The sequence below is a fragment of the Canis lupus genome, chromosome 6 (assembly GCF_003254725.2).
Source record: "Canis lupus dingo isolate Sandy chromosome 6, ASM325472v2, whole genome shotgun sequence".
Taxonomy (NCBI): domain Eukaryota; kingdom Metazoa; phylum Chordata; class Mammalia; order Carnivora; family Canidae; genus Canis; species Canis lupus.
The window spans coordinates 37,689,725-37,703,710 of record NC_064248.1 but is presented as its reverse complement, the minus strand read 5'-3'; the positions used below and the strand labels follow the sequence as shown (position 1 = coordinate 37,703,710).

At 44.4% G+C, this 13,986-nt stretch overlaps 1 protein-coding gene across 5 annotated transcripts; it reads right to left on the bottom strand.

The window, feature by feature from the left end:
- Nucleotides 1-251: 251 nt before the first annotated feature.
- On the bottom strand, nucleotides 252-5,415 carry ZNF597 (zinc finger protein 597). Of its 5 annotated transcripts, none has more exons than XM_025416731.3 (4): nucleotides 5,281-5,415; nucleotides 4,840-4,926; nucleotides 3,266-3,392; nucleotides 252-1,377 (listed from the first exon to the last, which is right to left on the bottom strand). In XM_025416731.3, the coding sequence occupies exons 2-4, from the start codon at nucleotides 4,870-4,872 to the stop codon at nucleotides 272-274; spliced, it is 1,266 nt and encodes a 421-aa protein (XP_025272516.1). In that variant the 5' UTR covers nucleotides 4,873-4,926; nucleotides 5,281-5,415; the 3' UTR covers nucleotides 252-271. The 5 variants fall into 5 exon arrangements, with proteins under 5 accessions (XP_025272516.1, XP_025272512.1, XP_025272511.1 ...); XM_025416727.3 differs by having other exon boundaries at nucleotides 5,171-5,281; XM_025416726.3 differs by lacking the exon at nucleotides 5,281-5,415 and adding an exon at nucleotides 5,024-5,243.
- Between the last annotated feature and the right edge of the window lie 8,571 nt (nucleotides 5,416-13,986).

Genomic DNA, 13,986 nt, shown 5'->3' with positions numbered 1-13,986 from the left:
TCATTATCATTCTCTAGTTCATACAAATGGAATGTGAACAGTGAGTGAGTTACTGAGTTAGAATCCTGGCTTCATTCACTAGCTGTGTCGTTGATTATGCGTCCTCAGTTATAAAATAGAAATTATATAGTACCTAAAGCAAGGTTGTGCTGGAGACAAAGTGACATGTGATATAGAATGCATGTAAAATCCCTAGCACATAAAGAGTAACTGGTCCCCAGTTTTCAGTATACATACTGAAAAGTACAGCATTAACAACAACTTAGTTTATTTACATGGTGGTTTTTTTATGTTTTTGCTGATGAACAATGAGATGCATATACAACTTGAAACTTTTCCCACACATGGTACATTTAAAAGGTTCCTCTCCTGTGTGGCTCTTCTGGTGGCATGCAAGCTCTGAATCCAAAATAAAACTTTTTGCACATGTTTTGCATTTGTGGGGTTTTTCCCCTCTATGAATGCTCTGATGGGAAATTAGCTCAGAGACACGAAGGAAGGTCATCGTACACTCAGGACATTTTAAGGGTTTGAATTTTGAGAACAAAAGCATATTTTCCCCACAGTCGCTGCAGTGTTCAGAGTCATCTTCATGTCCCTGCTCAGGAAGGATAAGGAGCGAGGGCTTCCCAAAGCACTTCATACACTGAGTGCAGTCGTACTGGGTGGCTAATGTGTGTGTTTTCTCATGCAGAGCAAGATTTGTTTTCTGACCATATTTACTGCAGTCAGTACATTCACAGGCTTTTTTAGTAGTGTGGATTTTCTGATGCTGTGACAATCCTAGGAGCCACAAAAAACCTCTCCCACAAATGCCACACGTGTAGGGTTTCTCCTTTACGTGGACATTCATGTGCCGAGACAAATGTGAGTGCTGGCGGAAGCTGCTGCCACACTCAGCACACTTATAAGGCTTCTCGCCAGTATGGATTCTCCTGTGTGTCCTCAGGTTGGCTCTATGATTGAAAATTTTCCCACAGTCACCACATTTATGTTTTTTCTCCCCTGAATGAGTTTGCTGATGCAAAACAAGGTATGAATTATCACTGAAGCTTTCATCACATTCAGGACACTTGTACAAATTTTTGGCTTCTTCCCCAGGAAATTCAAGAATTTCAGAAAGTGCTTTGGTTCCTAAACATTGAGATAGTTCTAGTAATGGGGTTTGGTTTTCAATGGTAACTAATAGGCTTCTAAACCTCTTCTTGCAAGCAGGAGCTCCACCTGATACTTTTCTTTCTGGGTCTCCAACTCCAGTTTCAGATTTTTCTGGGTAATAGACAAGGGGCACAGCGATGGAGTTTTCTGGGGAAAGTTCTTCAAATCCCGTAGACTCTAGATTTAACTGCTGTGGAATCTCAGTCTTGCCTTCCCCTCCTGTTGATATAAACAAAACAAAGCAAAACATAGACAACACCCTCAAGAGGTGCTGGGGAAAGAACATGCTGGTTACACAGGGACCAAGAATCTGTAGATGGCTTATCCTAGAACCCAGGCACCAATTCTATACAAAATCAGGCCAGCAGGCTCTACTGACTTTCCAGAGGTGATCCTGTGATGGAGGAAGTGGAAAAGAGTTGCAACTAAGTCAGGGTCCAGTGGGATAGGAACAAAGGCAATCTTGGTAGCCATTGTTTAGAGGAGGTTTCCAGTTAGTCTCCTGAGTCTCAAAAACCTTTCATCATTTAAGTAATCTGAAGTGACCACTGAGCAAACACAATTGGAATATGAGACGGGAAGTCATATTTAAGAGAGAAAGAGAGCAAGTGGCTATTTTCTACCTAGCAGATAAACACTCTGGTTATTAGAAATAGTGTTATTGTCACCCGGAGAGTTCTTCAAAATTTCTTTACCTGTCCTGGAGAAGAGATCAAGGTAGAACTACCATGCATACAACAGCCAAATGGTAACTGGTCTCACTGCTAGGATGGCTGACAAAACTTGGGCCTGCCAAAAAGCATTCTTCTGTAGTATCTGTCCAAATATTCTTAATTTATAAGGCTACATATCAATATAAAAGGGGTCTCTCCTTACAAAGAAACAGCCCTAGGACTGCCCCAGTGCACTGCCTAGAAAGGATTTCTGGGCTGCAGTGTAGTGTGGATATCCAAATGATAGCCAGTAGTTTTGCTGATTTGAGGAGAGCAAATTCAGGGATTACAAGATGGCTAGAATTTGACAACAAAATACTGGGGATGAGGCAGGTGCCCAGGCGCCATCTAGGTAGGGCACCATTAAGACCTGGGCTGAGTATTAACCTGTAAGTGCACATGGGGAAACTATCCCAGACTGGGAAAAGAACCATCAAAAGGAACAGACAATCTTTAGAGTTCACATCATACATAGTTCAATAGTTATGTTCCTGCCAGCCAAGGTGGAACACACAAGGCATTAGGCAGTATCCTCAGAAAGACAATGGTTCAGCAGCAGGTTAAACTGGCCCTAGACTAAAGGCTGCTCTGTATACACCCTAACAAAGCAAAAAGCAAGCCCTGAAAGGATCTTACTGATCCCAAGTAACTTAAATGCAAAGTCCAAAAATATTTTAAAAACAACAAAAGCCAACTATGCAACAACATAAAACTCACAATGTCCAGCACCCAATCAAAAATGATCAGACATGTGCAGAAGCAGAAAAATATGACCCATAACTAGGAGCATAATCAATGAACAGAAACAGACTCAGAAATGACACAGGTGATAAAACTAGTAGAAACAATGTTAAAATAGCTATACCTACACTTCTTATGTTCAAAAAGGTAGAGGGAAAGGCACATGAGGAAGAGAGAGGTGGAAAATATAAAACATAAGTTATGATGTCATTCCAAGAGCCAACCCTAGACAGAGGCAAACTCTATGTGGCATCGTTTCTGCATATAGTTTCCCTTATGTGAAAATGGCATAGAACCCCCTTAAGAGTAAATCAATTTTGAATCTTTAGCAAATGATAGTAACCTATCCTTATGAGGTTTTGAAAGTAAAATTGTTACAGTCACTATAACAAGTACTATAACAAATACTTGGGAAGATTACCAGATACCATCAGGTCTCATGCAAAAACCAGTCACTGTACTCAGTAGGATTTTTTTGTCTTAAGAGATCATTTCATCGTTTGAAAACCTCATTGTCCAGCAAGTTCTTGTCATATCCACATAGATCACCCAGAGATAGGTCCCATGCCCCCATACCAACATGTGAATGAGACATGAAATCCTGTCCTAAAACTGACCAAAGTTCCAAAATGCAGGAAAAACAACTGCCTTACCCATCAAGGCCATGTCCTCGAAACACTCCAGTGTAGTGTCTCTGCTGAGGGACCTCTGGGCAGGATACAGACTCACACACTCCTCTTGAGAAAAATATACAGCTAGGTCCTCAAACAGCAATGGCCCCTGAAACAACATGAGAGCCCAACTCAGGACAAGAGGCCCCAAGACCACCTCCTTACTCGGTTTGAGAAGACACCAGAGCTAGAAACATTAGAACCCAGGGAGAAAGGGGCATGGCACTAAAAGGTTCCTGAGTGCTGGGGATGGTGTATAAATGGGTTCTAAGGGTGATGGTGGAAATTGGGAAGGAGTAAAAAAGGGACATAATTTTTGAGGCAGTGGTATAAGGGCCAAGACGGTAAACTGTAAAAAGTTCTAGAAGAGACTTCTAGAAAAGATGAGGGACCTCTCGGGAAGGGAAACCATCACATATGACGCTCTAAGGGAAAGAAGACTGAGCAGCCCAGGAAGAAGCATGAAAAGGGACAGGGGTTCCAGTGTTCTCCCAACATCCTTCTGCTTGCTAGTCTCTCCTTCTTGCACATGACACTCACTGCTAAGCTCTCTTTAGAATCACATCCAGGCCTAGTCCTGCTTCCCTATTTTATTTTATTTTTTTTTTTTAATTTATTTATTTTATGATAGTCACAGAGAGAGAGAGAGAGGCAGAGACACAGGCAGAGGGAGAAGCAGGCTCCATGCACCGGGAGCCCGACGTGGGATTCGATCCCGGGTCTCCAGGATCGCGCCCTGGGCCAAAGGCAGGCGCCAAACCGCTGCGCCACCCAGGGATCCCCCTGCTTCCCTATTTTAACAGTCTTACAAACCAATAGAACCTCCACGATTAAGAATCTCCTGGGATGGACAGCTCAGGTGGCTCAGCGGTTTGGCGCCACCTTCGGCCCAGGGCCTGACACAGAAAACCCAGGATCGAGTCCCGCGTCGGACTCTCTGCATGGAGTCGGCTTCTCCCTCTGCCTCTGTGTGTGTGTGTCTCACGAATGAATAAATAAATAAAAATCTTAAAAAAAAAAAAAAAAAAAAAGAATAGCCTGGGGTTGGGAATCCCTGGGTGACTCAGCGGTTTAGCGCCTGCCTTCCGCCCAGGACGTGATTCTGGAGTCCCGGGATTGCGTCCCACATCGGGCTCCCTGCATGGAGCCTGCTTCTCCCTCTGCCTGTCTCTGCCTCTCTTTGTGTCTCTCGTGAATAAATAAATAAAATATTTTTTTTTAAAAAGGAATTGCCTGGGGGTTTTGTTTGTTTCTGTGTTTATTCAAAAGATATGGGATGACCCTAGAATTCTGCACGTTTGAGCAGGATTCCAGAAAATGACTTTGAGGTCCTCTGATAGCTTTCTCCAATGGGCCCTGCTCCCGGTTGGCGGTTCTGAAAGGAAACGGAGGGATACACCGTTTCTCCCACATGCCTGGTCTAGGAGAAAAGACAGCTTGGTCAAAGGGCTATTGGGACTGGGAGCCCTCCCACCGAGACGGGCATTCCCAACCCTCTTCAAAGGAGGGCAGGCAGAGGCCGGACAGTAGCAGCAGGAACAGGGACCTGGTCTTACCTGGGCCCCGGTTGCTGGGAGCGCGGACGCCATCCCCGTGGGGTGGGAGTGCCTTCCTCAAGTGGCTACACTGACTTCAGGATAGATCTGGGAGGGGAGAGAATGATCCTCAGAAGGGCCAACGTGGCTGCAAAGCCCCTCATGCACTCCCAAGGCTTCCTCGCTTTCCCAACCCCTTTAAGACCTGAGCCGACCGCTCCTCTCCGCAGCCCAGCCTCGGAGGGCATGACCCCCAGGCGGGCCAGGTCCCACCTTCTGCTCCGAGACTGGTGATCTTAGAAAGCCTCCCGCCACCCCTGCCAGAAATAGCACATGGCTACGCCCAACCCACACTCCTGACGGAAAACCGGGACCACTGCGAGGCTCCCACGCTCCTCGACGCTGGAGCTGCTGGGAAAACCGCCGGAAACGGCCCGCCCCCATGTTTTTACGAAACTCTACCCTGTGATTGGTTAGCGGTACTCCGAAGGGGGCAGTCTTTCTCGTGTGTTGACCAATCAACTCCGTTAGCGGAGGACCGATGACTCACGGGGCATGCTGGGAGATGTAGTTTTCCGCCCGTCTCTCGAAGTAAGTATTTCCGGTTCCTGTGCCTGGGTCTCCCGCGTGAGCTCCTGCCGGCTTAACCTGCAGCTAGTAGGGAGGAGGTTAAGAGGTCGGGTGACCTCTAAGCGACGTAATGTTGCAGGGAAGAAGAAAAGCAAGAAGACAGGGAGACTCCAGAACTCGAAAGACTATTGGCACCGAAATGTGGGTCCAGCCAGGGTGAGGTGAGTGGGCAGGAGTGCAAGTCCTAGCCTTGGCCTGAGCAGTCTTCTGTGTCTTGGGCTGACTCTGAGGCTGTGTAGTGAAAAGGAGTGTGTTCTGCGTCGACAAAGTTCAGATCAGCTTCGGCCAGGTTGCTAGTCTCCGACCCAGTGCATTGTGGGGGCATTGTGCCCCGCGACTGCAGCCCCGCCGAGCCAGGTCAGGCTCAGAGCCACAGCCGATCTCAACCCGGAGTAGAGCCGTAGGCTTGCTTCTCAAGACTCTGTATGCCTTCTGATACCTCACATTCGACCTGTACTATGGCCGCGTATTTTACACCTCGCTGTGCCGTGGTGTAGGGATTTGGAATTTTAAATTGGGCTCCTTCCCAAGCTATGCCACTGATTGCTTGGGTCATCTTGGCCAATATACAACTTTGCTTTCCTTAATGCAAAGACTTCCAAATGCTTCTCCTCAGAGAGTAATTTCAAATAAGTTGTCAGTTTACAAAGCTAAAAAAGCAAGGATGATAGGTACCTTAATAGAAAATTCTGGGTAAGTCTCTCTCTCTCTCTCTCTCTAAATATATATATATATGTATATATATATATAAAGATTTTTATTTTATTATTTATTCATGAGAGACAAAGAGAGAGAGAGAGAGTCCGAGTCACAGGCAGAGGGAGAAGCAGGCTCCATGCAGGGAGCCTGACGTGGGACTCCATCCGGGATCTCCAGGATCAGGCCCTGGGCGGAAGGCAGGCACTAAACCGCTGAGCCACCCGGGCTGCCCCTGTTTTCTTATTCTAGTGCCAAACATGTGCCAAGATCTAAAAGATTACTCAATAAATGATTGCATGATTATTGAAACAATATTATCAGAATTGACAAAATAAGGAGTGGGAAGAGGTGGACTATCAGGACAGTTTCATCTGCAAATAACAGAAAACCTAACAGAATTACGTTCAAAAGTAGGGCAGGTACAGGCTGGTTAATTCAGTGGCTCAATGACACCAGCAAGGTCCCAATATTTCCCTGTTTCTTCTCTGTCTCCATAGTATATTGGTGAAAGTGAAAATGAAATCCACATAATAAATGCAGACATGCATTAGGCCAGGTATCCATCCTAAATTAACTATTATCAAGGGTAAGAAGACTATACCTACCTTCATTGGTTTGGACCAACCATAGTTCATTCCCTGGAACTGGGGGAAGGACCCAGCCTCCCCTGGCCAACTACCTGCACAATATTAGGGCTCTGTTGGAAAAGAAAAAGAAGGAAGCAGAACAGATGTCAGATAGGTACTAAGAGTGTCTGCCACAAGTGACATTGACATAAAAGAGCTAGGCCTTCTGGGAATGGGTCACAAAAGAGGTATCTGGGGGTCCCAGGGGGAAGGAAAAAGCTGGTGGAAGGACAGGTGGAAGAATGATAAGGAAAAACTTCCCTACAGGCATATAATTCAGTCTTACTCTTTCAGTCTTGGTCTCTCTTAACACTTAGCAAGATTAATCTTTCAAGCTCCTTTCTTGATCTACCTGTTTAGTTTTGGTAGTTAGAGGGTCTAGGGAAGATTTTGTTTCCTCTCCCATTTCAAAGATAACCCTCTCTCTCTGGTTATCCAATGAGTTAATACCACAAGCTTCACTTCTGATCATTGGAAACTGTGTTTATTTCTTTGTAATGAGGTCAAAGTTCAAAGGTAAGAGCCACGGGGCACCTGCGTGGCTCAGTGGTTGAGCCTCCGCTTTTTCCTCAGGTTGTGACCCCGGGGTCCTGGGATGGAGTCCTGCATGGGTTTCCCTGCAAGGAGCCTGCTTCTCCCTCAGTCTGTATCTCTGCCTCAATCTCTGTGTCTCTCATGAATAAATAAATAAAATATTAAAAAAAAAAAAAAAAGGTAAGAGCCACAGGAGCCTCTTGTTCTTGGTGAAAGGGCCAAAAATCAAAATCAGGAGAATCTAAGCCCTAGATGAGATATCCCTGACATAAGAATAGCATTAAATACAAGCACAAAGGGAGAGGGGGAAAGATGACTACTTGAACACTACCATGATTCTATGAAGAATATGCTTTCAGGTTAGACCATGTACCAGGCTGTTAGCTCTTCTTTAACGTTTATTCTTTGGATGGTCTAGCCTGTAGGGAAGTGACCCAGGCAGACGTTCAACCACGGAGCCACCCAGGTGTCCCACAGCCTTTGTATTCTTTGTGAGATGTAAATACTACCTGGGAAATTGGCAGGGCCATATCAGGATGTACCAGAAGAATGTAAATAAGGAACATCAGCTTTTTCTCCCAACTTCAGCAAGAGGCTTTTCTCGCAGAAATCCAAAAGGCCTGACTGGGCAGTTAGAAACCTGAACTCACTAGTATCCAGTTGCTAATAAAGGGAATGATGGATGCTGATCATGCCTGCAGGATTTACCGTCACCAAGAGCTAGAGGCTCGGGGCGCCTGGGTGGCTCAGATGGTTAAGCATCTGCCTTTAGCTCAGGTTCTGATCCCAGTGTCCTGGGATTGAGCCCACACCCCTGGCTCCTTGCTCAGCCAGGGAGTCAGCTTCTTCTGCCCCTCCCCCTACTTGTGCTCTCTTGCTCTCTATTGAATGAATGAATGAATAAAATCTTTTTTTTTTAAAAAAAGGAAAAGCAAGAGACTTTCATGACTTTGGGGCTAGGATTATTTCTAGCTGGGCAGGAATTCCTTCATTAGAAAGAGGCTCAAAAAGAAAATAAAAAAAAGAAAAAAAGAAAAAAAGAAAGAGGCTCAAAAAAGAAAAAGAAAGGAGCACCTGGGTGGCTCAGTCGGTTCACTGTTTGCCTTAGGCTCAGGTCATGATCTCATGGTCCTGGGACTGAACCTGCATCGGGCTCCCTGCTCAATGGGGAGCCTGCTATTCCCTTTGTCCCTCCCCCTGCTCATGCTCTTTCTCTCTTTCTCATTCTCAAATAAATGAAATCTTTTAAGAAAAAAGAGAGAAGGGAGGAAGGAGGAAAAAAGAGAAAGAGCAAGGAAGGAGAGAGGGGAAGAAGGAAGGAAGCAAGCTCTCTACGCTCTAAGTTGTGCTTCCAATATACTAATTCTATTACCAGAAAGTGGTTTTACTCTGTGTCGATTCTAACAGAATTCTTTCTGTCACTGAGGCTAGAAATGCTTCCAAAGGAAGATTCTGGACCTACAGATACTGATTGATTCTTGCAAATAGAAGCTGTAAGCAGAGACTCTTGGAAGATAATGAGATCTATAGAGCATGCAGGTTAGGCATGCTCAGTGAGGACGGAGAAGGAACAATGGGTGGGGAATAGATGAGAAGACTCCATGCTTAGACAATTAATTTCCCCCCAAAGGACCCTTCAGATGGAGCGTTCTGAAATCATGGGTTTAATTGTCTGAGACACTTGGCTCAGGAGTGAACAAAGATAGCATGGCATGGCCAGTAGCGAAGTAATGGCCTTGCCTCTTTGTCCCCTGGAGCAGACAGAAAGGCTGTACATGAGGAACAAGACAGAGAGCCAGCCAGAGTGGGAAGAGTTCCAGAGAGTGAGCTAAAGCCCACTGTGTCTTGATGTGGATGGTGCACTCCAAGTCAGAGGAAACCTACTCAAATGAAACTCATTTTATTAGTCAATATTTCTAAAATTATCAATACTGAATGATAGAGGGGGCTAGTAAAACATATACTTTTGCTTTGCTTTTACATGCTCCATAAAAGGAGCATATTATTTTATAAAGTAATTTGTCCCTAGTATGTGGATTATGATGTTTAAAACTTTTCATACCAGGGACACCTGGGTGGCTCAGCAGTTGAGCGTTTGTTGAGCGTCTGCCTTTGGCTCAGTGCGTGATCCCATCCCGGGGTCCCAGGATTGGGTCCCCGCATCGGGCTTCCTGCATGGAGCCTGCTTCTCCCTCTGCCTATGTCTCTGTCTCTGTGTGTGTGTGTGTGTGTGTGTGTCTCATGAATAAATAAAATCTAAAAAAAAAAGACAAAATAAAAAACTTCAAACCATTCGACCTTGTAAATCTAATTGTAAATTTCTATCTGTATTAATTGGGCATCTGATTTCATTAACTATACACAGACACCCAGAGTAACGTTGGCTTAAACAAATGGAAATATATTTTCCTCTCTAATTCAAGCCAGTATGACAGCTGTGCCCTGGAAAGCTTCTAGGGGCCCAGACTCCCTCTGCTTTGCGCTTCGCTTCCTGTAGGGTATTTTCTGTCATGACTCTCAGACTCCCAGTCCAGCTTGGCTCACCAGCACGTCTCAGTTGCAGCCAGCAGGAAGAGGAAAAGCAGGGCATGTCCCTTTCTTTACGGGGCAGAACTGGAAGGTTGTACCTGCCACTTTGGTTCACATCCCATTAGCTAGAACTTAGTTACATGGTCAGAGAAACACGCCTCAGTCAACAGAGGCTAGGAAACATAATATTTATGCTGGATAGCCCATGCCCAGCTAAAAAGCACAAGTTAAATCAAGATGAGAAAGAAGCACAAAGTAGACATTAGGGGCAACTGGCAAAAAGTGCCATGTTCTCCTAAGGAAATGTGTTGGAAATGGAAAATCACAAAGGTGTTTACTGCAGAATTATGTAGAGTGGAGAAAAATTAGAAATGACCTAACGTGTAAGTAGTAGTTTTCCTCTTAGGAGGAAATACTGCAGCCAATTAACGTGTTACTTATAAGGAATTTTAAGTAATATGGAGAAATTCTAACATTAATTTTTTAAAAAGGAACGCATAACTAGATGTAAAATACTATCATTATTAAAAATGTACTGAAAAAAAAATGTACTGAAGAACAGCAATAAGGAGACATGCAAATGCTGAATGATCATCTCAGGTTGGTTTCCATAGCTGCAAAATAGGAACATGAGTGTAACTATTTCTTGTGTTTTTGCAGTGATTAAATGAGATACTACGTGACACAACACTCTAGCATAAGAGAAGTGCTCAACAGTGTGAGCTTTATTATTGAAAAGATTTTTAGGGGCGCTAGGTGGTTCAGTTGTTTGGGCATCCAACCCTTGATGTCAGCTCAGCTCTTGATCTAAGGGTCAGTGAATTCAAGCCCTGTGTTGGGCTCCATGCTGGACATGCAGCCTACTTTTTAAAAAAGATTTTAAATAAAGTTGTGATATATTGGTCCTTTAGCAATCAGACACATCAACATAGTCCACATGGAGCTTCCTGTAATGACATGTTTCCCAGGAACTTGGAAGAAGGAGAATAAGGCTGAACTCATAATTAAGCTGAGAAAACCAAGATGAAGTCAACTTTTGTAGAAATAAGAAATAACTTTAAGCAAAGCCTGGGAAGTTAATGAGGTTGTGATGTGTGGGTCTAAAAAGGAATGTGTTTACAGAAGGGCCTCATCTCAATGGGACCCTGGCATCCTCCTGACGCTGCTCAAGGCAACATTGACCGTATGGGACAAGTGTTCCTGACACTAGAGAAGGGCCTGCTGTGTTGGACCATGGCCTGAGTAAAAAATCTCCCTTAAGACTGTTTCCCTGGGGAACCTGGGTGGTTCAGTGTTTGGGTGTCTGCCTTCGGCTCAGGGCGTGATCCTGGGATCAAGTCCCGCATTGGGCTCCCTGCATAGAGCCTGCTTCTCCCTCTGCCTGTGTCTCTGCCTCTCTCTGTGTGTCTCTCATGAATAAATAAATAAAATCTTAAAAAAAAAGACTCTCTGTTTCCCTTTCTCGTATACCCTACTCACCAAGAACTTCCTGATTAGCAATCTAGCTTCCCAGGAACCGTAATAGAAGAAGAGGCACCTGGAGCAGGAATAGGGGTATTCCAGTGACCCTTTACCTTAAAAAGGTAACCCAGCATTTAGCTTAAGCCTCACTCTTTTGCAAGTCTGAGCAGTAAACCCAGTCTCAGGGTGCATTGACAACCGAACTGGAGAAGCAGACCCTCCCAATATGCTGGCCTGACCCTTCAAGACCGGGCTAAGCGTCCAGATGGTTGTCCTCTGCTACTTCTGTCTTGGTTCCATTGTAGCAAGCAGGATCAACCTTGGTGATCTACTTGCAGCATTTTACACCAAAAGGGAATTTCTTTGGAAGCAAGATATTTGGTTCTTGGTTGTAGTGGCTTCGAGTCGGACTTCAGGATCATGACCTGAACCAAAAGCAGATGCTTAACTGACTGAGCCACTCAGCGCCCGGGTGTGCATACTTCTAAAAAAAAAAAAAAAGCTTTTTCAAAGGAGCCTGGGTGGCTTACTCGATGAAGCATCTGACTCTTGATCTTGGCTCAGGTCTTGATCTCTGGGTCGTGAGTTCAAGCCTCACATCGGGCTCCACACTGGTTATGGGGCCTGATGTGGGAAACAAAGGCGAAAGGAAAACTTAGATTTCCTTGCTGCTTACAGCCCACTGACAAGTCCTTGAAACAGGCAGAGTGACCATCTTCTAGAAACTCAACTGCCTCGATGTTGACACCTTGGTAAAGGCAAAAAACAATCTTAGCCAGGCCTCCCTCCTCCTCCAGGATCCTGTAAGTCTACTTTAGAAATTCCTTTAGAAATTTCTTTTATTTCTACCCTCCAAGATTTATGTTAGCAATCATCCCCCAAGCATATGACCCACTGATATACATCTGAGGGGTCTCACGATTCAGGTTTTATTAGATAGTAATAAATGACTTTGACCTAAAAATAGCAAGCCCCCTTAAGATCCTGGAAGCCTTGTTTCCAAAATTCTTTGGAGGCTTGTGCTGTCCTTAACCCCCTCCCAACTTGAAACCAACTTGTGATCCCAGTGTCCCTCTTCCTGCCCACAGGTCCTATGCCCCTGCTTTAAGAAAACCACCTTTTTGCCCCAGAGGCATCTCAATTCTTGGCCATTGGCTCTGAACCCCACCACTTCAAACCATATCAAAACCTACTTTAAGATTTTATTTATTCATGAGAGAGAGAGAGAGGCAGAGACACAGGAGGAGGGAGAAGCAGGCTCCATGAAGGGAGCCTGACGTGGGACTCGATCCCGGGACTCCAGGATCATGCCCTGGGCCGAAGGCAGGTGCCAAACTGCTGAGCCACCCAGGGATCCCCTAAATAAAATCTTTAAAAGAAAATTTTCAACCCTGAATATTTGAAAGAATAATGCAACAAACACTTATGTACCTGCCAACTTAGCTTCACCAGTTGGTGACATTTATGAAATTTGCTTTTCAGGACACAACACAGAAGTTGCCTGCATCACATTCACTCTTGTCCATTGGCACTAAATTTGGCCTTCAGCCTTTCCTTGCTGCAAGGGAGCCTGGGAAATACTCTGACAGCTATTTGCTTGCTGTAGGGGGTGGGGTTCTGTTACTACAAGAAAATGTAATAAAGCAGTTATTGGAGGAGGAGAAGAATACAATAGAGATTAGATGACAGTTAGCCACCTCTGATACATTGAGTCCTCACATCTTGTAGCCAGTAGTTCTTTCAGAAGTGGGTTCTGGAAAGATCCAGGCTAAATTGTAGCCCATCTCTAGAAAGTATATAGGACTTCAAAATGCATTGTACACACCCGGCTCATTCTTGATGGCTGTCCTGCCCTCATTTTTCTTGATGTACTGCGTGGACCTTTCTAATCAATCTTACAACTTTTTAAATTTTTTTTGCAACAAATTTAATTTCTAAATAATTAATGACACACTAAATATAATTGTGTGGAGTGCTCAAAATGTTCTGAATGGGACAACAGAGTTCACCACAGCATCTTTGTTTCCAATAACATGTTTGCAGTGCTTAAGCCTGTAACTGTGGAGAGCTGTAGAGTATGATATTCATTTTCATTTTGTCGAACTGTTATTTTAGCTTTCTTTAAAAACCCGGGAACTGACAGAAACTGCTACAAAAAGGAAATATAAGTACAGGTTGCTTTATATAAATCTAGATTCCATCAGCCACTACACAATAAATTATTCCTTGTTTTTTTTTTTTTGTTTGTTTGTTTGATGGGGGGGGGGGGGGGGCAGAGACACAGGCAGAGGGAGAAGCAGGCTCCATGCACCCGGAGCCCGACGTGGGATTCAATCCCAGGTCTCCAGGATCGCACCCTGGGCCAAAGGCAGGCGCCAAACCGCTGCACCACCCAGGGATCCCTCCTTGTTGTTTTATATTGCCTGTTACACTGCTCTTGGTCTATTTATACCAGTTACCTTTAAAAACTTTCCATCTCATTAGATACTTTTTCCTTTTCAAAATGTAAAAAAGAATATGTCTTTAGTTTGTCTAAAATAGTGTTAATTAAAATAAAATAAAATAGTGTTAATTTATTTATACTTTTGATATGTGGTAACGTTTATTTTCTTGGATGTGAATTAAATCCTTTTAGGGTGGATCATTGTAGCCTTTGGCTGTAAGCAGGGCCTTTTTATTCCATGCTTTG

Coding starts and splice junctions, on each gene's coding strand:
- ZNF597 (XM_025416731.3), bottom strand. CDS start 4,872: ATGGCGTCCGCGCTCCCAGCAACCGGGGCCCAG. Junction 3,393..4,839: donor TCCCAGCAACCGGGGCCCAG/GTAAGACCAGGT, acceptor ATGTTGTTTCAG/GGGCCATTGCTGTTTGAGGA. Junction 1,378..3,265: donor CGAGGACATGGCCTTGATGG/GTAAGGCAGTTG, acceptor TTATATCAACAG/GAGGGGAAGGCAAGACTGAG.